At 45.9% G+C, this 26046-nt stretch overlaps 1 protein-coding gene across 50 annotated transcripts in view; it reads right to left on the reverse strand.

The window, feature by feature from the left end:
- ABI3BP (ABI family member 3 binding protein) overlaps positions 1–26046 on the reverse strand; it is a 403542-nt gene that overhangs the window by 38928 nt on the left and 338568 nt on the right. For all 50 annotated transcript variants that reach the window (XM_065587762.1, XM_065587956.1, XM_065587764.1 and 47 more), the window contains 5 exons: positions 25525–25617; positions 20589–20699; positions 14579–14713; positions 13110–13178; positions 7383–7595 (listed from right to left, as the gene is read on the reverse strand). In XM_065587762.1, the coding sequence (XP_065443834.1) occupies positions 7383–7595; positions 13110–13178; positions 14579–14713; positions 20589–20699; positions 25525–25617 (621 nt within the window). The remainder of the gene's footprint in view (positions 1–7382; positions 7596–13109; positions 13179–14578; positions 14714–20588; positions 20700–25524; positions 25618–26046) is intronic.

Consider the following 26046-nt stretch of genomic DNA (forward strand, 5'->3'; position numbering starts at 1 on the left):
ATTGGGCAGGACAATCCCAAAATGCAGAGTTCAAGTCCCAGTTCCAGGCTGAATGACTTTGGGGCAGCATTTATCCAAAATTCCCTGTGACACCGCTCCACGCCCGCCTGAGGCACAGGGGCGGCACCAGCCTTTTCCCACTTGAGAGGCCCTCCTTCTCAAGCTAATATATATATTAGCTTTTTATGTATATAATATATGCTTTTTGTATATACAGCTCTACCCCGATATAAGGGGACCCGATATAACATGAATTCGGATATAACGCAGTAAAGCAGCGCTCCAGGGGGGCGGGGCTGCACACTCCGGCGGATCAAAGCAAGTTCGATATAACGCTGTTTCACCTATAACGCAGTAATATCTTTTGGCTCCTGAGGACAGCATTATATCAGGGTAGAAGTGTTATATATATATTAACTTTAGAAGGAGGGCAGGCCTCTCACCTCTTTCCCAAGCACCAGACTGCAGACTATTTTATACCACTATATGTGTTCCCCTTGAAAGAAAAGACTGAATTTGCCTCTAGTTATACACATCTGTAAAATGAGCATGACTACGGGTCCACAGTAGACTTGTGAGTACATCAAGGCTAAGGGAGTCCTTCACTTAGCAATAATGACAATATGCAAGATCATCCATTAGACTAATGAAAGACATTGTTTTTTTTAATGGGAATATGAACATGAATGCTAAGTTATCCTCACTATTTTTTACATCTAAAAACCTGACTTGGGTTACAGATTTCCAAAGGAAAAGATAGAACTATTTTAGGGCCTGATGATCCTGTAAGTATCTATTCTGGGGTGTGATGCTTATTACTGCGAGTAGAAGCCCATTGACTTTATTGGTTAGTCGTAAGGCTTTGCTGGATCAGGTCCTTAGACTGTAAACTCCTGAAGAGAAGAAACATGTCTGTATTATTGCTGTAAAATGTTATGCACACCTACAATACTGTGCTATACATAAGTGTTAAATAATAATTAACTTGCTTTTCCCTTTTATTGTCAAACAGCTGAATTACCATTATTAGATCCTACAAGACTGTAGAGAATCCACTTACCTACAGTGCATCGAGGAGGCAGAAATAAATAATGGGAAGACACATTTTGTATAGGCCTGATTCTACATTGTCTTGCATCTTGTGTAGTCACTGACATCAGTACACAGTGAGTTTGCAGAAAGGACAGTTACCTGTTCCATAACTGGCGTTCTTCGAGATGTGTTGCTCAGGTGTATTCCACTACAGGTGTGCGTGCTTGCCACGTGCACCGGTATCGGAAGTTTTTCCCTTAGCAGTACCTGTAGTGGGGGAGCACCGCTGCGACCCCTGGAGTCGTGCCATAAAGGGGGCTGAGTACTCACCCCACCCTCAGTTCCTTCTTGCCAGACAACTCCGACAGAGGGGAAGAAGGGTGGGACATGGAATACACCTGAGCAACCCATCTCGAAGAACGCCAGTTACGGAACAGGTAACTGTCCTTTCTTCTTCGAGTGATTGCTCATGTGTATTCCACCATAGGTGACTCCAAGCTATCCCTGATGGAGGCGGGTAGGAGTTTCAACTGTAAAAATTTTAGGGGTTACCCGGGTGGAGCACCGCCCTATCAAACCCGGCGTCATCCCTTGTCTGGGAGACGATTGCATAGTGCGATGAAAAAGTGTGGACAGAGGACCATGTAGCAGCCCTACAGATGTCCTGAATAGGGACAAGAGCCGCATAGGGCGCTGACGAGGCCTGAGCTCTCGGCGAATGCGCCTTTATAATAGGAGGCAGGAGAACCCCTGCCAGGTCGTAACAGGTGCGAATGCACGAAGTGATCCTGCGGGAGATCCGCTGGGTGGAGACCGGTCGCCCCCTCATGCGCTTGGCCGAAGCAATGAAAAGCTGGGGGGACCTCCTAAATGGCCTGGTTCTGTCTAAGTAAAAAGCCAGCGCTCTGCGCACATCTAACATGTGCAGGCGGCGTTTCTCATTGGAGGAATGGGGCTTAGCACAGAGGATCGGGAGGAAAATATCCTGATCCATATGGAAAGCCGAGACTACCTTCGGCAAGAAGGCAGGGTGAGGACGGAGCTGAACCTTGTCCTTATGAAAGACTGTATATGGCGGTTCAGAGGTCAGGGCCCTGAGCTCGGAGACCCGGCGGGCTGAGGTGATAGCCACTAAGAACACCACCTTCCCCACAGGTGGGACCATGAACATGTGGCTAATGGCTCAAAGGGAGGCCCTGTGAGGCGGGAGAGTACCAGGTTTAGATCCCAGAGCGGGACCAGGGGTCTGGCGTACGGGAATGCCCGATCTAACCTTTCCAGAAACCGGGTCGTCATGTGATGTGAAAACACAGACAGGCCCTGCACCGGGGGATGGAAAGCCGAAATGGCTGCCAGGTGCACCCTGATGGAGGAGGGCGCCAGGCCTTGGGTCCGAAGGGACAGGAGGTAATCAAGGACAAGCTGGATAGGCGCGGAAGAGGGAGAGGAACCTCTATCCCTCGCCCACATAGAGAACCTATACCACTTAGCCAGGTAGGTTCGCCACATGGAGGGTTTCCTACTTTCCAGCAGGACCCTTCTCACATCCTCAGAACACCTCACCTCCTCCTCATTTAACCATGAAGCAGCCACGCTGTCAGATGGAGCGCGGCTAGGTTGGGATGGAGGAGGCGACCTTCTTCCTGGGAGAGGCGGTCCGGGCGTAGTGGCAACCTGTGAGGGGGGGCCGCCAAGAGTTACAGCAGGGACCCATACCAATGCTGACGGGCCCAATCCGGGGCTATGAGGATCATCCTCGCCCCGTCTGACTTCACCTTTTGTAGGACCCTGTCTATTAATGGGAAGGGCAGGAAGGCGTACAACAAGAGCCCCGACCATGGGTGCAGGAACGCATCCAATATGGTTCCGTCGCCCTCTCCTGCTCTGGAGCAGAATCAAGGACACTGCCAATTCTGGGCGGTGGTGAATAGGTCTACCTGGGGAGCACCCCACTGTAGGAAGATCCACCTGGCCACCTGCTTGTGCAGGGACCACTTGTGTTGCTGGGAGAATACCCTGCTCAGGCGGTCTGTGAGCGTGTTGCTCTTGCCGGGCAGGTAAAAAGCCCGCAGGAGTATATTGTGGGTTATACAAAACTCCCACAGGAGCTGGGCTTCCTGGCATAAGGTCCAGGAAGGCATGTCCCTCTGTTTGTTGACGTAATACATGGCGGTCGTGTTGTCCGTGAGGACTCTGACCACCTTCCCTTGAATGTGCTGGCGAAATGCCACGCATGCCAGGCGTATGGCCCTGAGCTCCCTGACATTTATGTGCAGGGTTAGTTCCTGTGATGACCACATACGCTGGGTCCTGAAATCCCCCACGTAGGCTCCCCAGCTCAGGTCCGAGGCATCCAACACTAGATCTAGTGAGGGAGGGGGCTCTCGGAAGGGGATACCCCGGAGCATGTTGCTCGGGAGGGACCACTATTGGAGGTCTGCCACCACTCTGGGCGGCACTGTGACAACCTTGTCCAGGCTGTCCCTGGCCTGGGAGTACCGAGAGGCCAGCCAAAGCTGGAGGGGCCTCATCCGGAGCCTGGCATGTCGCACCACATAGGTGCATGCTCCCATGTGGCCTAGAATTTGAAGGCACACCCGTGCCGTGGTTACCGGAAAGGCCGCGACGGAGGCGATGAGAGCTTTGAGCGTCTCGAACCTGTCCCGTGGGAAGGAGACCGTGGCCACCCGGGAATCTAACAGCGCCCCTATAAAGCTTATGTGCTGAACCGGAATTAATGTGGATTTCTCCTCGTTTACCAGTAGGCCTATTGCTGCGCAGGTGTCTAGCAGGAAGCTCACCTGCTGCTGCACCAGAGTGCGAGACCGGTCCTTGAGCAGCCAATTGTCGAGGTAGGGGAAGATCTGCAGCCCTTTCCTCTTTAGGTGGGCTGCCACCACTGCCATACACTTTGTAAATACCCTGGGGGCAGTAGAAAGGCCAAAGGGGAGGACCATAAATTGGAAGTGGTCCTGACCCACCAGGAAACGGAGGAAGCGCCTGTGACCCTCGAAAATGTGGATGTGAAAGTACGCATCCTGGAGGTCCAGCGATGTAAACCAATCCCCCTGGTCTAGGGATGGCATAATAGAGGCCAGGGACACCATGCGGAATTTGCAACGCACCAGAAACCGATTGAGATTCCGCAGGTTGAGAATGGGCCGAAGCCCATCCTTCGCCTTGGGGATGAGGAAATACCTGGAGTAAAAACCCCTGCCCTGGTATTCCCGAGGTACCCTTTCCACCGCTCCCAGAGTGAGGAGGCGCTCTACCTCTTGCCAGAGGAGGAGGGCATGCTCCAGGGCCCCATCCGGCTGCCCAGATGGGGGACAGTTGGGAGGGGTTGAAAGAAACTGCAAAACCTGTATTCTTGGGAGATGGTGCTGAGGACCCATTGGTCCGACATTATATGGGACCACTGCACTCAGAAGTCCGATAAACGGTTTAGAAAAGGCAACTTTATTAACTGGGTGGGGAGTACACTGGCAACAGGCCCAGTGACCCCCCTCAACGAGTCAAAAATGCCGTTTTCCCTGCCGCTTGGCCTTTGAGGGCCCAGGCCTTGGGGCCGAGTGGGATTGGCGCTGGGACCAACGCCTTTGATCTCTCTGCCGCTTACGTGGGGGTTCATATCTGCCCCTAACTTGCGGAGCAGAGGGTTGAGGCCTGGGCTTGTCCTTGGCGGGCGGGACGTACAGGCCTAGCATCTGTAGGAAGGTGTCCTTCATCCTGTGCAGACGGGTGTCTGTCTGGTCCGCAAAAAAGGCCTTGCCATCAAACAGCAGGTCCTGCATTATGGACTGGGATTCGGACGACAGCCCCGAAAGCGAGAGCCACGACGCCCGTCGCATAGAAACAGCGGTAGCCATTGAACGAGCGGCTGTCTGCCACGTCCGAAGCTGCCTGGAGAGCCGCTTTGGCGGCGGTCGCACCTTCCTCAATCAGCGCCCGGAACTCCTTCGCATCCTTGTCAGGAATGAGGGGCTCAAATTTGGGGAGGGATCCCCAAAGGTTAAACTCGTAATGGCTCAGAAGCGCCTGATGGTTGGCCACCCTGAGCAGGAAACTCACTGACGAATAAACCTTTTTCCCCAAAGGTATCAAGTCTATGAGCATCTTTGTCCTTTGGCGTGGGCGCTCGCGGTGGTGGACCGACTCGACCACTAGGGAGTTTGGAGCTGGGTGGGTGTAAAGGTACTCGAGACCCCTCGCGGGGATGAAGTACTTCCTCTTGGCCTTCTTGGAAATAGGCCCAAGAGAGGCCGGGGTCTGCCAAAGGCCAGTAGTGATGTTGGCAACTCCCTGATGGAAAGGGAGCGCCACACGCCTCGGTACCGAGGAGGCGAGGACATTGAAAAGGGTATCGGAGGGCTCCTCCATCTCCTTGGCCCGGAGATCGAGGTTGGTTGCCACCCTCCGAAGCAGCTCTTGGTGCGCTCTAAAGTCCTCTTGGGAAGAGGGAGGCAACCGAATCGCCCTGCGCCGAAGAGGTGGACGGCGCGGTGCCTTCGGCAGCCAATGGCATCATGGGCTCCACGTCCGGGTTTGGTGCCGGAGTCGGTGCTGGGGGTTCGGCACCCACAACCTGATCACGGTGCCGGGAAGGTGACGCGGGTCGACACTGAGAGGCACCCGTCACGGAGCGAGGACCTGGTTGCACAGGTGCCTGAGGCCACGGTGCCCACTGGCACCATTGTCCTTGCCATGGCACGGCCTGGAGCAGAGGTGCATCAGGCGCCGGCAGGGCAGACTGGTCCTGCGGTGCGGTGCGGCCCTGGGAGAGACGGCTGCCGAGGTCCGGGAGGAGCGCACGGTGCTGTCAGAATGGCTGGAGCGGTCTCGATCATGATGGCTCCTGCCCCAGGACTTCGACCTAGAAGAGGTCGAGATATATATGTCAAAGGAGCTGTCCCTGGTGTCCTTGCGGCGCCTTGGTGCCGGGGACTCTCGGGACGCGCCGCGAGCATGGCCTCTGTGACGGCAGGCGCTTGAGTAGGAGCGTCAGTGCCGATGGCGTCGCGACCTGTTCCTCTCGGACTCGCTGGAAGAGGAACGGCGCTGTCTCTTGCCACCTCCTGCTTGAGACCGGAGGAGTGGGATCCGCTCCAGGAAGAGTTCGGACGCGGAGTCAACGCGCGTCGAGGGGCTCTGATCAGCACCTCGATCCGGGAAGGTGCCTCGGCCTCCAACACCTCCGAGGAGTGCTGATGGGCGCCCAAGGGCGGCTTCCCACGGGACCGGGGGCCAGACTGTGGCGGCGCTGGAAGCGTCAGTATATCACGTGCGGCCTGAGCTGCCTCTGGCGTCGAAGGCATTCGTACCTCAGGTGAGGCTCGCGCGGACGGGACTGGACTGCTCTGCTCAGCGCGAGTCGGAGGTCTCTGTCCCTGTGGGGATCACGGGCTGCCCAACTCGGGTCTGACCTCACCCCTGTTCTCTCGGCGACGCTGAGACTTCCCTGGCTTCTTAGCTGGGGAGCGGTGCCGGGATGTCAACGGTGCCTCTCTGCGCACCGAGGAAGCGGTACCAGGTGACGATTCGGAACAGTGCACTGGAGGCGCTTCTCCACGTGCCGACGACGCGGAGCCCAGCGCGGTGTCAGCTCGACGCACCGGTGCTGGGACCAATGCCGACTCCATTAAAAGAGCTCGGAGTCGGATCTCACGCTCCTTCTTCGTCCGTGGCATGAAGGAGCGGCAGATCTTGCACTTCTCACTAATGTGAGACTCGCCCAGACAGCGAAGACACTGATTGTGTGGATCGCTTCTGGGCATAGAGTTGCGACAGGAGTCGCATGACTTGAAGCCTGGGCCACGGGGCATGCCCCGAGCCAGGCACTCGCGAAAAAAAGTTCAGTAAGGGAAGAGATCAGTGAAACTGGATACCACTAAGCTAGAAACACTGCAGCTACGCTAAGTTGGAGCAAGTTCTGACTACCTTCACTGGTGGCAAGAAGGAACTGAGGGTGGGGGGAGCATGCAGCCCCCTTTATGGCGCGATATGTCGGCGCCACTCCAGGGGTCGCAGCGGTGCTCCCCCACTACAGATACTGCTAAGGGAAAAACTTCTGTTACCGGTGCACATGGCGAGCACGCACACCTATAATGGAATACACATGAGCAGTCACTCGAAGAAGAACTCCACAGTTCTGATTTGATAGCATTTTACACCCACCTTCTGCAATTGTCAATAGTTACACAAGATGCTAGGCAGTGAAGAGTCAGGCTCCCTTTATCTAAATGATACTTTCATCTGTGGACACAAAACAACAACAAACATTTAACCAAAGTAAAAATGAGCATACAGTGTTATATATTGAAGTAGTAGATGATAACTGAAATTAAACTTACAGGTAACGGTGTCATTTTCCGGTTTTGTCCAGTTCAGTACGACAAAGCTTGGACAACCCTCGACTGTCACCACAGTGAGGTTGGAAGGAGGATTTCGTGGAGGGCTAGTAACATTTTCCGTGTTGCTGATCGTCTTTTCTTGGAAGTATTTGAGAGTTCTCGTAATAGAACATGGCTCGCTGTCATTTTTTGGTATGTACTTGACGTGAGGGCCTAGGAGAAAAGCATCACCCAGTTAGTGCTAGGTAGGACAGCAGAATGCAGCTACAAGGCAAAACTTATTTAAGTGCATGAAGTAGGAAATCCTGCCTGACAAATCATGTCCAAAATCTCACACAGATGCCATTCTGTGATGGTCACATCTACACTTTGTGTGCGCATTGTATTCTGAGTATGTTTTAACTATTATTTCCCCATTTTTTTGTAACTTATCTTCTCTAATGCCTACAAGTGAGAGACAGAATAATAAATAACCCAACACCAACATGTTGGTGTGATTTTTGTACACCTGGAGCCTGTGCTCATTTCACTCATCTCTCATTCGCACGAGTGATGATGGCAGTGGGCACTCAAAATTGCAGGGACAGTGTTACATAGGAGTCAACAGGGTGAAGGCACAGCTAAATATTCTGAGCAAGTGAATTAGTTTCTATCACAAACTGGGACAAGGACGGACTTTGATTATCTATTTTTAGTGTCTAGAAGAATGAAGCCCTGCTGCAACAAGGATTTGTCAAGAATAAATCTTGCCACACCCACCTAACTTCCTTCTCTGACAAGGTTACTGCTCTCGTGGATGGTGGGGGAAAAAGGGAAGCTGTAGACATGATACATCTTGATTTTAGACAGGCTTTTGACACAATCCCACATGACATTCTTATAAGAAAACTAGGGATATGTGGTCTAGATGAAAAACCTGGTTGAAAAACCATATTCAAAGAGTAGCTAATAATGGTTTATCATCAAACTGGGAGGTTGTCTCTAGTGGAGTCCTACGGGGCCTATCCTGGGTTCTGTACTATTCAATATTTTCATCAATAACTTGGATAAGGGAGTGGAAAGTATGCTTATAAAATTTGTGAATGACACCAAGCTGGGAGGGGTTGCAGGGACTTTGGAGGAAAGGATTAGAATTCAAAACAACCTCGACAAATTGGAGAATTGCCCTGAACTCACCAAGATGAAATTCAATACAGACAACTGCAAAGTACTGCACTTAGGAAAGAAAGATCAAATGAACAACTACAAAATGGGGACTAACTAGCTAGGCAGTAATACTGCCAAAAAGGATCTGTGGGTTATAGTGGATCACAAATTGAATATGAGTCAACAATGTGATGCAGCTCTGAAAAAGGCTAATACCATTTTGGGGTGTATTAACGGAAGTGTCATATGTAAGATATGGGAGGTAATGGTCTTGTTCTAGTTGGATCTGGTGATGCTTCAGCTGGATTACTGTGTCCCGTTCTGGGCACCACTTTTTAAGTATGGACAAATTGAAGCCCAGAAGAGAAATGATAAAAGTTTAAGAAAACCTGACCTATGAGGAAAGTTAGAACTGGGCATGTTTAGTGTTGAGAAAAGAAGACCGAGGGGAGAGCTGATAAGAGTTTTCAAATATGGCAAAGGATGTTACAAAGAAGACAGTGATCAATTGTTCTTCATATCCACTGAAGGCAGAAGTAGCAGCAACTGGCTTAATCTGTAACAAGGGAGATTTAGGTTAGACATTAGGAAAAACTTTCTTACTATGAGGTTAGTTAAGCAGTGATATAAGTTACCAAGGGAATTTGTGGAATTTCCAATTTTGGAGGTTTTTAAGAACAGGTGGGACAAACATTTGTCAAGGATAGTAGGTTTACTTGGTCCTGCCTCAGTGTACTGGATTGGATTTGATGACCTCTCAAGGTCCCTTCCAGCCCTATATTTTTATGTCCTATGATCCTGTTTGCAGCTTCCAGCTGCTACTATAATACATAACAATCATGGTCTCGTTTCCACAAAAAGGGTAACAAGTTTAATGCAGGGCCTTGCACTCAGTATCTGCCTGATCCTGCCATTTCTGAAGTCAAGTGGAAATTTCTATTGATTTCAATGGTGCAAGATCAAGCCCTGAAACCATCCTTAAAAGACAAGAGTTTTGCATTCTGTAGTGACATTATAAAAGATTAGTGAAGGTGATAAAGAGTGTATTAGCCTTAAAATGGAAACCTTTATTAGGTTAGCGAGATACGAGTATTAATATGGCTTTAATTGCACATGCAACAGTTTCTATGCATAGATTGGAAAGAGGCAGGATTAGTCTGGGAGAGTAAATTCTTCCTCTGAGGAGATGGGAGCTATTACTGTAACTCTGCACTCCCATGCTTCAGGTTTGTTTTCAACACTCGATAGTGCCTCTCTATTTGAAAGAAAATGCACAATTGGTTTAAAAGACAATTATTACAGTGACTGACGTATTTTCTTCCCAGCAGAGTTTTTATGATCGGGCACACCAGCAGCAGTGGGGATTATCTGTAAGAATGGGTTTGCCCTGTAATACTTGGTAGGGTGAGTAAACCATAGAGTAAAGCTTGCATTGAGGCACAGTGGTAATAAATAGTAAAAGCCTGTATGGGTGGGCTTGCAAGGCATATTAGGATATTCCATTATGATTTCAATAGAATATGAACAGCATGCATTAGCACAATTGCTGGCAAGTGGTTTCTGGCAGATTTGTTTCCTGTCCTCCAGTCAAAAATGATTAGGTAGACTACACTGAAGTCCTTTCATCTGCCACCAAAATTTAACTGGAAAAAAAAAAGCATTTAAAGTTTGGAAGCAGGAACTAAACAGGGTATTGTGATGGGTTATGTACCACACACTGGTATGGATAAGTGTTAACTGGAGCTAGAGAGCTCAATTAAGGTACTTTGCTCCATCTGGAGGGTAGGTCAGTCCCAGTTACTAGAACCCTGTGTGGATACAAATTTATACCCGTGGATACGGACATAAATCAGTATTTGCGGAACCGCAGGGCTCTTCCGGAAATTGCAGCGGAACAGAATGTGGGGTTGCTGCTCTCAGGAGCCAGTGCCCTGCACTGACAGCTCTAGCACGGCCGTACCGCTCCCAGCCACCAGGCTCACCGGCAGCTGTCCCTGGTCATGCTCTTGTTTTCAAGCGGTGCACACGCCCCCAGACAGGAGATGCAGACAGCTATGTGGAAGGGATGGGGACAGGGCTGGGGCAGGGCTATGGGTGGTACAACCATGCTGGGAGAGCCCTGCGATTCAGTGGATACCGATTTATATCCGCAGACATAAATTTGTATCAGCGCAGGGCTCTACCAATTACTGATGTGGGAGGAGTTGGGGGCTAGTATAAAGCAGGGGTAGGCAATCTTTCAGAAGTGGTGTGCCGAGTCTTCATTTATTCACTTTAATTTAAGGTTTCGCGTGCCAGTAATACATGTTAATGTTTTTTAGAAGGTCTCCCTCTATAAGTCTGGGGGTGTGGGTGTGGAGGTGCAGGGCAGAAGGCTGGGGATTGGGGGGACTCGAGGTCAGGGCAGAGAGCTGGGGTGTGTGTGGAGGTGCAGGGCAGAAGGCTGGGTGTGTGGGGTGGTTCAGGGCAGAGGGCTGGGGATGTGTGGGGGTGCAGGGCAGAAGGCTGGGTGTGTGTGGGGGGTTCAGGGGTACAGGGCAGAAGGCTGGGGTGCTCGGCTCATGGGGGTGCTCCCAGCCCTCTGCTATGAGCCGCTCAGGGCAGGGGCTGGGAATGATATGCCCTGTTCCACCCCCTTCCCCAAGGCCCATCCCTACCTCTCTCTGCCTCCTCTATGGAGCAGGGAGCACGCTGCCACTCGGCTCCGCTCCACTCCCCCTCCTCCTCGCAAGGGCCATCACTGGCAGGGAGAGGGAGGGGGAGGAGGAGGGGCCGGAACGCACCACGCTGGGGGAAGAAGCGGGGGAGGGGGGGAGCTTGGCAGGACCAAGCTTCTGCCTCCTGCCCCTGCAGGAGAGCTGTGAGCGGGGGGCTGAGTAGGGCGGGGGGCTGGAACTCCCCCCCCCCACTGCTCTGCCCGGCAGAGGCAGGAGCTTGGTCCTGCGCCAGCCAAGCTTCCCTCCTCCCCCACTCCTTCCCCCAGCGTGGCGCTTTCCGGCCCCTCCGCCCCTCCTCCTCCTCCTCCTCCGGGCAGGCAGCGTGCCACTCAAAATCGGCTCGCGTGCAGTGTTTGGCACACGTGCCGTAGGTTGCCGACCCCTGGTATAAAGACAGGAAGCTGTGGCAGAAAAGGGTTGCAAGAAAATAGGCAGGTACTCCTATTGTAGACCTGGCCTGGGATCAGAGAGTGGAAAGAGCCAGAGGATGGCAGCATGGTGTTTAAGTTTCTACTTTTACTTTGGGATTTTGGTTAGGGGGATTCTGGCCCTGAAAGAAGGGTGAGCCCAGAGAGTTGCAGGGCTGAAGGCCTGAGAAAGGAAGAAGTCCAAGGAAAGAACAGCAAAGAGTTGGATGGAGGATTCCTTGCTGCTGGTTACAGGGTCACTGAGCTAGAATGTGGTGTAGTGGGACAGCCCAGGTTCCCTTACCAGCCACTGCTGAGCAGACATTAAGCCAGAGAAGGGGAGAGGGATGATGGAAAGTCCTGAGAAAAGGGAGTGACAACCATGGGACCCAGAGTTGCGTCTGAAGGACCTGATAAATTGCTCGACTGTTCTGTTACCATATGTAGCGGGATGGTCACCCGCTCCTGTCCTGAAAGGCTTGAAGTCAGCCCTGGGAGAGGGCTAAGACTGCGAGAGGGCTGCTGCTAGGAAAAGCAGCAAGCCTCAGCTGATTGGGGAACTAGCCACAGATGTGGCCACATCCCAATCAGGGCCCAGCTGGCCCTTATAAGAGGGCAGTGGGCCAGGAGCACAAAGAGACTCTCTCTCTAGATGTGGAGAGGGATGGGCCTGGCTGCTAGAAGCTAATCAGGGTACCAAGACTGGAGCAGGGCTGGGGGAAGGCCAGAGCACCGGCCTAGAAACCCCCAAGGCTACAGGCCTTGTTAAAGGCCGAAGAAAGGTACTGGGGTTGCAGAGGGCAGCCCAAGGGTAGGCAGAGGCACCAGGTCCAACCCCCCCTTGCCAGTGATGAGTGGTATTTACACTGCAGTCTGCCCCAGTGAACGGGGGCTAGATTGAGACTGGCAGTAGCCATAGACTGAGGCAAGGTGGGGATAGAGGGTGGGGGTTCCCCAGGGAGGGGCGACCCAGATCTGTGGGGATACTGCCAGGGGGCACCACACCAGCCTGAAAGGGGCACCGGGGTCCAGGAGGGACTCGGGCCCAGCAGCAAGCGGGACACCAGCCTGCAGAGGGCGCTCCAGAGGCTGGAGACGCTAATTCCCTGGACAACCAGCAGGAAGCGCTGCAGGGGTGAATCCCGCCCCGTTACACTGTAGAAGGGGTGGACTTAAATCATCACCTGGCTGAAGAGCCAAATCACAGGAAGAGATGGACCACCAGAGGACCAGAGTGGCTATTGTCAAGGAATGCCAGACTGGGAGAGAACTGCTACACCATTCCTGGTCATGAGGAGGCACTCTACTGATGAGTCCAACACTTCTACAGATAGATAGATAGATAGATAGATAGATAGATAGATAGATAGATAGATAGATAGATAGATAGATAGATAGATGGGGAAATATATGAAAACTGACTTAATAACCAAGGAATGTAGCCATTACAGTCATACCTGTGAACCGTTGTTTGCCCAGAGAATCAGTCTCTGATGTAGGACTCGAGCTGAAGACAGTTGTATTAACTGAGGAAGACACAGTCACAATAAAATTCTCAGAAAAGCATCAAGTTGCAATATAAAAACGACAACACCTCATATTTCATCTGCCATTCTAAATTACCTCTCCATGGTGCATGCTTGCTGTCATTTTTGCTTTTTCCTAGTAGTCACCTCATTTTGGCTGTGATGGAAAATAAAAGCCTAGCTTCTCTGCCAAAACCAGGATAATCATTACCCAAATGATTGAGCTCATTATTGCTGTCGAATCCAGTCCATGCAGAATATCCACACTCCTCTTTAAAGCTCCAACAAAGCATCTTTTTGCATCACATTGACTCTCCACTCTTTAACTCATGGTCTGGCTCAGTCTCCATAAGCACATTAGACTATTACATTGATTCAGTAGAGCTTCCACAATCAAAATGGCAAATATGGGCCAAATTCTGTCTTCACAGCATGCAACTCCCATTAAAATCAATAAAAGCGAAGTGCAAGTATGCTGGAAGCCAGTGGAAGTACATGAAAAAGCAGACTAGGACTCATGAAGTTAATATTTTATAATTAAATATTAATTATGGCAAACAAGATGGACCAAATTCTGCACTTAGACGCAAACCCTGCTTCCGTCAAAGTATATGGCACCATGGCAGTCACAAGTGGGAAATCATTCAAAGGTATATTTCAGCCTGATAAATCTGAAGAGGTTTGAATAAATATTTTATATTAAGTTATATAACATTAAGAAAAGCACTCTGCATGTGTCTTTTTAATCTCAGGTCCCTAAGTTATTTCAGCCTACACTAGTGCTTTATACAACTCTCCAAGTGAAGCAGCTCTTATTTTCCCAAACTCAGATGAGTTTAAAAACCAGATCTAGTGGCTTGTACCCATCTTATATTACTTCTTATATGCAAGGGGGCTGGATTATCAGAGTAACTAGGTGGATATATACAACAATAATACCACCGTGTAGATCACAGATGAGTAACAGTTTGACATGAATGTGTGGCACTACATATAGTGAAACTCTCAGAAAAGGAGGCTACATCTTGTGGTGCCTCAACACAATTCAAGTGGCCTCTATAGTAAGTATCAAAAGTGTGTGAGGCATGTACAGACTTCTCGGAAGACAAAGGGCCTTATTCTGCTATCACATAGATGCAAATCAGGAGTAAGTCAGTTGAATTCAATGCAGTTACACTAGTGCAGACGTGGTGTAAGTGAGATCAGAATCAGAACTAGTCCAGAGGACCTTATATTAAATAGATAACATAAATATAAGTGTTTGGGGAAGGGATGCAACAAAAATTTAAGTGACTGATACAATCAAGTAGCTGAATTGCATGGAACTTTAATACAGGAGCTCCCTGAATTTTAGATAAAAACAAACAAAGATAAAACAAAACTGCTCCTAACATGCTTACCATAGTCTTCTGGAGGAGAAGCAGAAACTGTTGGCTTCTTTCTTGGTGTTTCCATCTTCAGAGATATGGTTGGTCCAGTAGATTTAGCTACAATAGTCATGGGAGAAGGTGGAGCTCGTGACTTCAAGGCAATTCCTATGTAGAAGAAGTGAGCTTGTTTTCTTTTGAACACAACTCAGATTTTTACGACTGTTTAGTCAGAAAAGGAGTGGGATCATGTATTTAGGAGGGAAGCACCTATTTCCATCTTCAAGCATAGCTCCCCCCCCTCAGCACAGCACCATTTTCCAGTTGGACTCAAGAAAGACTGGACAAGTCCTGATTGCGGCTAAAACAATATAGTCTACACCTTCAATATATACAAAAATGCTAGGTCACTCAAACTTTGATTTCTGAGGGATATAGGCAGATAAAAATTGAATATAGTTAGTTGAATATACTACAGAGAACAATCCTACACTAATTGGTAAAGGGACAAAATTACCCAATAAAACTTTTTTGTTTCTCTCATCTATAATTCTCTGCTTCTAGGTTAATGGTGATGGTTTATGCCTATGACAAGGTACATGATGACAGAGCTAAATTCAGTAACTGAGACTTGGACTCTTCCCATGTAATACTGTTTTTAAGTTCCTTTCATTTGCATGCTCAACATGGTGGGCACATTACCAAGTCCATAGTATGAAGGAGGATTATGGATGTAAACAGCCAGCCAGCAAGAGTTGTCCTAATTACAGCTGAATTTACACAGCTGAACAATGGAACCCTAAAAAGTTTGTTACAGTATTTCCTAGGGCAGCTCTAAATCCATTCAAGACAAACAGCATGACTTTCATTAGTTCTGCCCAACATTTTGTATAATCTACAGCACAATGGGCCCAGAAATTGGGTAGGATGGTTTTATTCTGGGCTGGACAGACCCTTTTTTATAGTAAGCAATATCCATCTTGAGAAGGCGTTGATGAGTAGCGCTATTATTCTCCATTGAAAATAAATGACTAAATTATTTGCCATTTTTAATTATTTTAGATCATGGGATATTGTTTTTATTATCTCCTGGTATCAACTAAATGATGAAGACAAGTATTTGAAGAGGTGGATGGTTTGTGGCAAAATATTTCTACAGTAGAACGTCAGACTACATTTTTCTTCTGCATAGTAAAGTTTCAAATCTGTATTAAGTCAATGTTCAGTTGTAAACTTTTGAAAGAACAACCATAACGTTTTGTTCATAGTTACGAACATTTCAGAGTTATGAACAACCTCCATTCCCAAGGTGTTTGTAACTCTGCGGTTCTACTGTAGTTTGTTTTCAAAAAGTAAGTGGAAGTCCAAAATTACATTTGAAAAAGGTCAGATATTTTCTAACAAATATTGTGTGGCAAATCTCAAAGAGTTCAAATACTATATAATTTAGGCCTGCTCCCTGCTTATCATGACACTAGAGATAGTCAATATTTTTCAAAAACATTTTTTTGTTGATAAATGCAGATTTGCCAACATTGAAACATTTTGCAAATTCATATCAATTTTGCCAAATTTACAGTAAAAACAAAGAAACAAATCCCCCAAAAAGAAACATTTCACTTTTTTTTGGTTCAAAATGATTTCATTTCAAAACTTCCTATAATTTTATAAACACACTGTGACATTCTATACCTTGGGGGAGCATCGTGGAGCCCCCATAATCCTCATTTTTATATAATCGTGATCTTACATATAAAGCGTGCCTTGTAAGGTATCAGGGGAAAGGTTATGATCTACTAAAAGTCATTTCTCTATCCATATATGTATATCATTAATGCATATGAAGTTATGAGAATTGTGTTGTATGGTTGTCACTAAAACATGCTGTAAGTTGGGGAATCAGCCAGATATTAGCTCCCCAGAGGCAACTGCAAGGAAAGTAACCAGCACCCGAGCAGGGTATCAATCCACCCATCGACAACTATTGTCCAGCAAGGGAGCTACAATGCAATGACTCACCTGCATGAGGCCTCACCGGGGGAATTGTTCAGCCTTACCTGGAGACTAGGCAAGGCACCCAGACATGCTTGGACTTGTGTTCCCCAAGCACATGGGACTGAGGTTATAAAACAGATACAGTGGCCACATGCTGTGCCTTTTCTCCTGCTCCTTCCTATGCTGCAAGCAACAAAGACACTGAGAAGAAGACTGAAGCCTCCAACTGAGGGGACTGGCCCAGATTTTAAGGGTGAAATCTGTATACTATGGACTGCAATATCCATTGGGGTGAGAAAAACTGCTTAGTCTAGTTGTTGCCCAGTCTTATGGGGTTGAGAGTTTACACTGCGTGCTTATATTTTATTTCTTTTGGTAACTAACTCTGACTTTTTGCCTATCACTTAAAATCTACCTTTTATAGTAAATAAATTTATTTAACTGTTTATCTTTACCAGTGAGTTTGTATGAAGTGTGTGGCAAATCTGCTCAGGTTTTGCAAAGGCTGGTGTATATCCACTTTCCATTGATGAAGTGGTGAGCCAATTAATAAATTTGCATTGCCCATCTTGAGCAGTGTAAGACAGTATATTCCTGAGGTACAGTGCTGGGAGCTGGAGTGATTTGGCTCTGATGCCTTTTTCTGTGTGATTCATGAGTGGCCCTGGGAGTATTCATGCAATCTAGCTGGGTGTGGGGTCTCCACATGCAGTTGTGCTGAGTGCTAACAGCACCTGGAGGGGTTTGCTGCTCGTCACTAGCAAGGCATTGTGAGAGACAGCCCAGGCTGGAGAGACTTAAGGGGGCAAAGCGGTCCCACAGTCCCAGGCTGCACCCCGGGGATCCCATCACACACAGATTAAAAAAATGCTCGAAATAGAAACCTAACTCTTCATTCAACCCAAAGCAAAATTTACTTTGACTTTTCGATTTGCCAAAAATTAAATAAAAACATTTCAATTTGATCTGAAACAATTAATTTTTAATTTTTCTGAATTGCGAAATATCTGTTATTTGCCCAGCTCTGTATGATACACAAGAACATCGCTTCCAAACAGACAGTGGCTTTGGTCAATCAGACGCAAGGACAGAAATGGAAATTCCATTAAGGCTTTCATTCTTGCCATCAAATTTCAGGATGTTTATAGAAATCTCTTACTTCCTTTTTGGAGATTTTGAATGGCTAAGCAATAACTCCTCTCGTAATACTCAGCTTGTATATAAAATGTTACTAATAAGAATTTCCAATGGTGGTACAAGAAAGAACTATGGGACAAAATTAAGAAAGGGAAAATCAATGCATAATTAATTAAGGCTGTGGAATAGTCTCTGAAGAGAATTGGTGGAAGCTTCATGATTTGGGACATTTAAAACTAAACTGGACAAAACATTAGGAAATGTATGATCGAAGAAAATCCTGGCCTGAGAAATGGATTGGATGAGCTAATTGGTTTATTCTATCTTTAAAGTCCAGGATTCTATGATAGTTACTAGCTAATATGTAAATTGGCCTTTAAGTTGAGGGAAAAGAGGATGAAAATATGAAACACTGGTAGATGTATCAGAGATTTAATGAATTAGAGATTTAACGAAGAAAAGTGCAAATGTGGAGTAACTCTTGGACATCAAAGAACTCTCTCCAGATTTACACTGTAGTGCATTGGTGCCCAAACTTTTCCTGTCATGCTCCCACTTACCAGCAATGGAATCCATCTGCGCGCTCCTCCATTACTGCACAATCAAGGCTTCCTCAGCAGAGGAGCTTGGGCTGAAGGGATGGGGGAGGAGCTGGGGCTGGAGGCAGAGCCGGCTTGGGGGCAGAGAGGGAATGAGGGCAGAGCTGGGCTGGGGGTGGAGCATAGGGTGGATTGGAGTTGCGTATGGGGACGGAGCTGGGTTGGGCGCAGAGTGGGGCTGGGTGGCACTCCCTCCCTGCGCCCCTTATGGAGGTTGGCCAGGGCCCCACCATGTGGTCCACGAATGTTCCTCTGTGCCCCCCCAGGAGGGCACACCCCATAGTTTGGGGACCCTGCACTAGTGTAACAATGAGCAGAACCTGGACTCAATTCATCCCTGGTCTGAGTTCATTAAATAATGGAATCACACCAAGGATGAAACTGCCCCAACATGTTCCAATTACAACATAAATTTAAAAATATATTAATCAACTAACAGCATTAACTCACACCTGGAACTACTGCCATGTCAAGGGGGAAAATTTCATGTGCATTTGTTCTTGTGTGTGGTAAGAGGAGAAACTGGTAATGCAATAGTTTGACGCAATACCAACATTTCAATACTGGAGATCTGGGGCAAACTGGTTAATGTCTCCACAAAGTGAGTTCCTCTGCTGAATACAGTGCCCAGCGCACACCAGCTTGCACAACTGGCCTTCTCTACCCCAGAACTAATATCAGAAGCCAAAACTGAGGTGAATTAGAAGATTTGATTGGTATACATTTGCATCACATTTGCCCGCCTCTAGTCAGACCTAGCAGCCTTTCACACTCATGAATAGTTACATCCACACAAAAAGTAATATGTATGTATCAATACATCAGACCTTGGAAATAACAATGAAGGCAGTATAGCTTGAGCCATTCTTAATTTCTTTCTTTTATTTGTAAACCAGTGACCTATTAAATGAAAACCTGGTTTATGTTTGTAACACAATTTTGCAGTAAGTCACAAAACCACAGAATTAAATCTAATGTTGTCCGTAGTAATGGATTTTATTTCAATAAAATCTAACTTTTAGAAAATGCAAATATTTGTGATATATGCTACAGTTTAACATAAGAAGTATTTCTGCAGTTTGGTCTAAACAGAATTAGAGAATTGCAATATAGTTATTGGATGCAGGCTCAAGATTGTCTAATAATGCATCGTATTAGTATTCTTTTAGAATAATAAATCATGAAGTACAGTTTTGCTTGGAAGTATTTATATAAAGTTCAGTGACTATCTTCATATTTTGTCTGACTTTTATATTTTATTGTGGGTTTGGGCCATCCTGATTATCACCACAAATGTTTTTTTTCTCCTGCTGATAATAGCCCATCTTAAGTGATTACCCTTGTTATAGTTAGTATGGCAACACCCATTTTTTCATGTCCTCTGTGTGTATATATATCTTCCTACTGTATTTTCCACTGTATGCATCCGATGAAGTGGGTTTTAGCCCACGAAAGCTTATGCTCAAATACATTTATTAGTCTCTAAGGTGCCACAAATACTCCTCATTCTTTTTATATAAACAGGAATACTGGAATCACAAAAGTATTAATCATATTAGAACAATCAGTCTTATGGGTCTGATTTCCTGCCTCCAGTAGTAGTACTAAATAACTGAGCTGCAATTTTCGAAACAGAGCAGAGGATTTAGCCACACACTTTCCATTAATTTTCAATAGAAGATGTGTGGTTAAATCCACTGAACTGCTTTGCAAATCTCAACCCTGATTTTTAATGGGTCGAATTCCCCTGAAAATTCTGTAATGCTACATATGTTGGACACCATTTTTCCCTTCCTGATTCTTACAGATAATCAGTTACAGATATATCCTGAGGCATGATATTTGATTACCTCTATCTGAGGCATGCATATGATAACTGTAAATGCTATTATTGGTCATAAAATTATCTACTGTAACTCTTTTAAAAGGAAATATTGACTTAACTTGCATCACTCCATTATGCTTTCAGCTGCACCAGTAGGACTGATTATACTGAAATCTGGTTAGAGAAGGAACTGGACTTATGTGTGAAGGCAAAAGAGCATCAGACATGCTCATCTCAGGAGGGTAGCTTAGGTGCAAGACATATTCAGCCTGTGCTTCATCAGATCCATCCTTTGTATGCATAAAATAGATATCCAAGGAAATTCAAGTGGGAACCTTGCAGAACTTGCCTTAGCTAACAAAAATGGACCTGATCCTGTGAAGTTCTGACTGCGCTCAATTCCCATGGATATCAACAGGGGTTAAGGCTATTCAGCACATCACAGCAACCAAAAGCATTAAAACTGAAAATGAAAATGCTGAAATACCTGCACTCCCTGGTTTACCAGTCACTGTGTTTGGAGGCAACGGTTTTCTTCGCACCTGTGTGGGCTTGGCAGGAGCTAAGGGAGGATGCCGACGGTCAGGTGCTGTAGCTACTGTATAAATATTACAAGACAGTACCGTTAGCTGTTTAACCACAAACCATGTAATCAGAAAGAGAAACAGGGCTAACAGCTTTATTTTGACTTCTCAAACAAAATTTTATGGCATGTGCTTCAGCATTCAGAACAGCAGAAGCACAGAAAGGGAGATCCTGAACGAAGTTACATATTGACCTTAAATTCTCTGCAGGAAAAGTGCATGCCTGCAAGATTAAACCACGCCGTCATCAGAGCAAGGCAGACAAGACAGTCCATTTGAACCGCTCTTTTCTTTGACAGGTTACCCACATGCTTCAGAGATTCATTTAGTGTACACAGTTACTTTTGTCAAGAAGAACATTCCTGTAGGCACAACTGGATATTTTTTCTTCCAAAGGATAACCACCAGCTGAGAACATTTGGAATTCTGCAAATTAGTTGTCCTATTCCCAAATCCCATCAATATTGTAATTTTTTTACTACATTGCATCTCTGTTCATGACAAAGCTGGCATCACCCAAAAATACTAAATGATTATTTTATTTTTAACAAAAATCAGTACTTGGTCCTGCTAGTGAAGGCAGGGGGCTGGACTCGATGACCTTTCAAGGTCCCTTCCAGTTCTATGTGATAGGTATATCTCCATATATTATATTATTATTATTATTATTATTAAGGAAGATTTAAATAGTTTAGTTACGGAACAGGTACAGCATGGGCAGTGCAAACTTCCCTAAACTGAATCGCCAATATGGCTTGATTTTGATCTGGACAGACCACCTACAGGGGTTAACAGGTTGGACAGTCCACCTGTCTCATTCAGTCCTTGGCTTTTCCCCTACAGCTAACTGACAAGAGTGCAATTGTGGGGCCAGTTTGTACAGCAGAACCTCTGAGTTATGAACACCTCGGGAAGGGAGATTGTTTGTAACTCTGAAATGTTCATAACTGAACAAAAGGTTATGGTTGTTCTTTCAAAAGTTTACAACTGAACATTGACTTAATACAGATTTGAAACTTTACAATGCAGAAGAAAAATGCTGCTTTCCCTTTATTTATTTTTAGTAGTTTATGTTTAAACACAGTATTGTACTATATTTGCGGGGGCATTTTTTGTCTCTGCTGCTGCCTGATTGCATACTTCCAACCAACTAAGGCATGTGGTTGACTGGTCAGTTCGTAACTCTGGTGTTCGTAACTCTGAGGTTCCAATACACTGTGAACACATGTCCACTAGAAACAAGACTTCCAGCTCATGTTGGATGCTGCTGATGAGACTCCACTCCCACAGTTTTATTACTGTAGTGTCCAAGAGCCTCACTGTACTAGAGACTATTCAAAAAATTTTTATTCCTGGAGGAATTCTGCACCACTGCGCATGCGCAGAATTTATGTCCCCCGCAGATTTCTTTCCTTTCCTGCAGAAAAATGACTTTCTGACAGGGAAGCAAAGGGAAGCCACAAGAGTGGTCATACAACTCTCTCCAGCAGTATGTTTCGGGTGCCCAGGGCAGCCCGCAGAGAGATAAATCACTGTGGGGTGGGGGGCAGGACTGAGGAAGACCCAGCTGATGGCTCCTACCTTATGCAGGGCTCAGCTGCTAGTCCCAGATGAGCAGAGGGGACGGGATTTCTTCTTCCCCTGCACGTCATCTAGGGCCGTGTCAGACTCACCCCCAGATTTCTCCCCTGACTGTAGGAAGTTCTGCAAACTCCTTTCCTCCCTCCCGCACTTCCTGCACCCATTGCTCATCAGCTGCAGGGGAAGGGCTCACTGCACAGGGAGCTGCTCCCCTATCCACCCAACCCCTGTGCATCCAGACCCCCTCATGCCCAGGCCCTCCTGGTGATCCTCACCCCTCTCCCCGCACCCAGAACCCCCCCAAGCTCCACTCCCCGAGCACCTGGACCACCCCAACAAGCCACCTGCACCTGGATCCCTGCCCTATTGAGCCCCAACCAGCTGCACATGGTCTTCACCCCACTGAGCCCCACTCCCCCAGCATTTGGAGCCCCACACCCAGACTCCTCTACCGAGCTCTGTCCCCCCCCCAGCTTCCCCCTTGCTGATCCCCAGCAACCTTCACCCGGACCCCCCCTCTGCAGAATCCCATTATCATTGCACCCAGAACACCCAACAAGCCCCTGTTCATCCAGATCCCCCACTGAGCTGCCCACACCCAGATTGCCCCACACAGAAACCTCCCACCCCACACCTGGATCACCTTACACTAAGCCCCTCCACACTTGGATCCTGCATTGCTGAGCCTGCCTGCCCACACCTGGTACAGAGAGGCAGTGCCCTGGGGTGTTTCTGGGGCAGACCCGGTCCTTGCACTGTGTCAGGGTTGGGTGCAGCCTCACCACTGAGTCCATATCCCGAGAGGGAGCTGCAGAGTGATCTCCCACCTCTGTGCAGCCAGTGGCCTGTGCTCCCCCATGCCATGCTGGAGTGTCCACATTTATTTGATAAATAAAATTTGCAGAATTTTAAAATTGTGCGCAGAATTTTTAACTTTTTTGGTGCAGAATGTCCTCAGGAGTAAAATGTATAGCCCCATGCATAATCTAAAAAAATATAAAATCCTAGGGGGAGGAAATTGCTATGTGTGTAAACTACTATTTAAATTTACAGTGAGATATCAATTTTTTTAAAATAATAAAATAACCAATAGCTGATTCAGTTTCTTCAACTACAGCTGGTGACAATTTCATATAAAATACGGGCTGGTTTTACTTATCAGAATGGCAAAATTGCTTCATAGAGCCTAACCACTCATGCTGATCAACCAGATGTTACCACCTCTGAATTGATAATACTAATATACATCGTTCATACAGGAAAAGCTATCTCAATACCCAGTGAGAAGAATGCATTTTTCAGACAGCTATAGTACACTGTATGAGTTTTGAAGAGGTGTCTTAGAAAAAGACAATGTAAGTATGGATCACAACTGACCACATTTTCCACCAATACCTTGGAAAACAGGATAAATCAAATTTAAGTAGAGACTTTTCTTCTACTATCCATGTTTAAACTAAGGTTGTCGATTAATTGCAGTTAACTCAGGTGATTAACTCAAAAAAATTAATTGCGATTAATCGCAGTTTTAATTGCACTGTTAAACAATAGAATACCAATTGAAATTTATTAAATATTTTGGATGATTTTCTACATTTTTATATACATTGTCTTCTGTGTTGTAATCAAAATCAAAGTGTATATTTTTGATTACAAATATTTGCACTGTAAAAAAACAAAAGAAATAGTATTTTTCAATTCACCTCATACAAGTACTGTAGTGCAATCTCGGTCGTGAAAATGCAACTTACAAATGTAGATTTTGTTTGTTACATAGCACGCAAAAACAAAACAATGTACAACTTCATGTAGGTAGGCTTCATGAATAGTACTGAACATAAAAAATAAAATTACAGTCCACTCTTATTTAAGAAAATGACAAAACAGTGTATATCCAATAATCCATTTTGACTGCAGTTCAAAGTATTGGCTTACTTCAAAGCTCTAAAGGCTTACCAATAAATATATAATATACCAAAACGAATAACAGCAGATGTAGATATTCTTCAAAAATTATATGTATAATATGTCCTTTCAAACTCTTCAAATCCCAGAAGGGATCTACTTAAATACATACTAATTACCTAAGTTCAGAAAAAGTGGACTAATCAATTAAAACTGATAGCCATCCTTGGCTTTACCTTACTGCTTGGATGAAGCTACTACTACTACTAGTTTATCATATTGACTTAATCCTTGCTAAGTACAATTTTTAGGCTGAATAAACTTTAAGGGACTGAAATGCCAAATCTCATTTCTCTTTTTTTACCCAAGTAAATTAAGTGCCAGTGTTCTATCTCGGGATTATGAACACACCACAGTTTATAATTAATTTAGGAGGCTTTTCTTTGCATGCATTCTTTGAAGTTTTAACATCAGACAGGATTCAAAAGGAAAAGCCTTTCAAAAACATCAGTAAGAGCATAAAAGTAAATTCATGCACAGCTTCAGAGAGATGCTAATTTTTTTTCAGATTAAATGCTAGTGAACAGAAACACCAAAGTAGCAGTTAGTATGGGTTCTTATAATGAAGGCAGAATGATACCATGTATATATTCCTTTTCATTAAAAGCATGCAATTCCTAATAAGCTTATTGGAATACAATTAGCTAGATAAAAAGTAATTTGCTGGGTGAGCCACAAAAAACTCCATTAAAGCATGAACAGAGTGATTGTTTTATTATTTTGACAATATGAATGCTTTAAAAAAATGTAGAATGTTCATGGGAATTTAATTATTGTGAAAATTGCCAAATTGACAGCCCTGGACAGATACAACATATACAGAGGAAGTGCAAGCTTCCTCGTACTACCTTGCTAATTGTCCTCAACCTTAGCCTGTAGAGTGTATCCTTATGGGTTAGATGGTAATTTAGTCTCATTTAGACCCATTCCATCCTTGGGTCTCTCCTGAGACATCCAACAAGAGTGCCAATCAGTACCAACTGTGATGGTGTTTTTGTAATGTGGCTTCTTGACCATACAGCTTCACCACATAGCTTGCCAAACAACCATCGGATGGTAACAACATTTGGTCCCCAGCAACCTGTGCTGGATATGAACTGATGATCTAGAAGTGTAAATTTCTTTATTCTATCACCAGTCTCCTGAGCCATGAGGACATATTTTTCTGATGAGAAATGAGAGATCCTATTTTATCTACTTCAATAGACATAGTGTGTTTTGTTTTTTGTCATCTAAAAAGGCAATTTTATCATTTGTGAGGAACTGTGACATGGTCTTCATAATTAATCTTACCGGAATCTGGATTTTTCCATGTAATATTGGATTCCAGCGATATATTTGTGCCCATGAGAAAGTTGGTAAAATTCTGAACTGTTTCTTTGTCACCTGCGAAATAAAAGAAAATAAAGTAAATGTATACATGACAAAACACACACAACTCATTTTCAAACAAACATGAGCCTTAGAACATACACCTATCATTCATTGTTATTGTATTTATTGAACCTCAAAGTGTGCTAGTTGCTTTCTAGTGCAAGGAAGAAGATATTGGCTCTGGCCCCAAAGAGATGGCAATCTAATTTTAGACATAGCACAAAAAAGGGGGCAACAAGCAGTAGAAAGGGGTAGTGAGAGCAAGGGCTGGGTAACAGCAGTGAGATTCCATGGTTACTCAAGAAAAGCTAGGGCCCAACACGATATTGAAAAAGGAAACAAGCTTTTTCTCTACATAAATTAAATGTACTGACTCTTGTAGAGGGCAAGCTCTTTTTTTCTCCTAGAAAAGACTGTCTGTTCATCCCCAATATGGAACCA

The sequence above is a fragment of the Chrysemys picta genome, chromosome 1, assembly GCF_011386835.1.
Source record: "Chrysemys picta bellii isolate R12L10 chromosome 1, ASM1138683v2, whole genome shotgun sequence".
NCBI lineage: Eukaryota > Metazoa > Chordata > Testudines > Emydidae > Chrysemys > Chrysemys picta.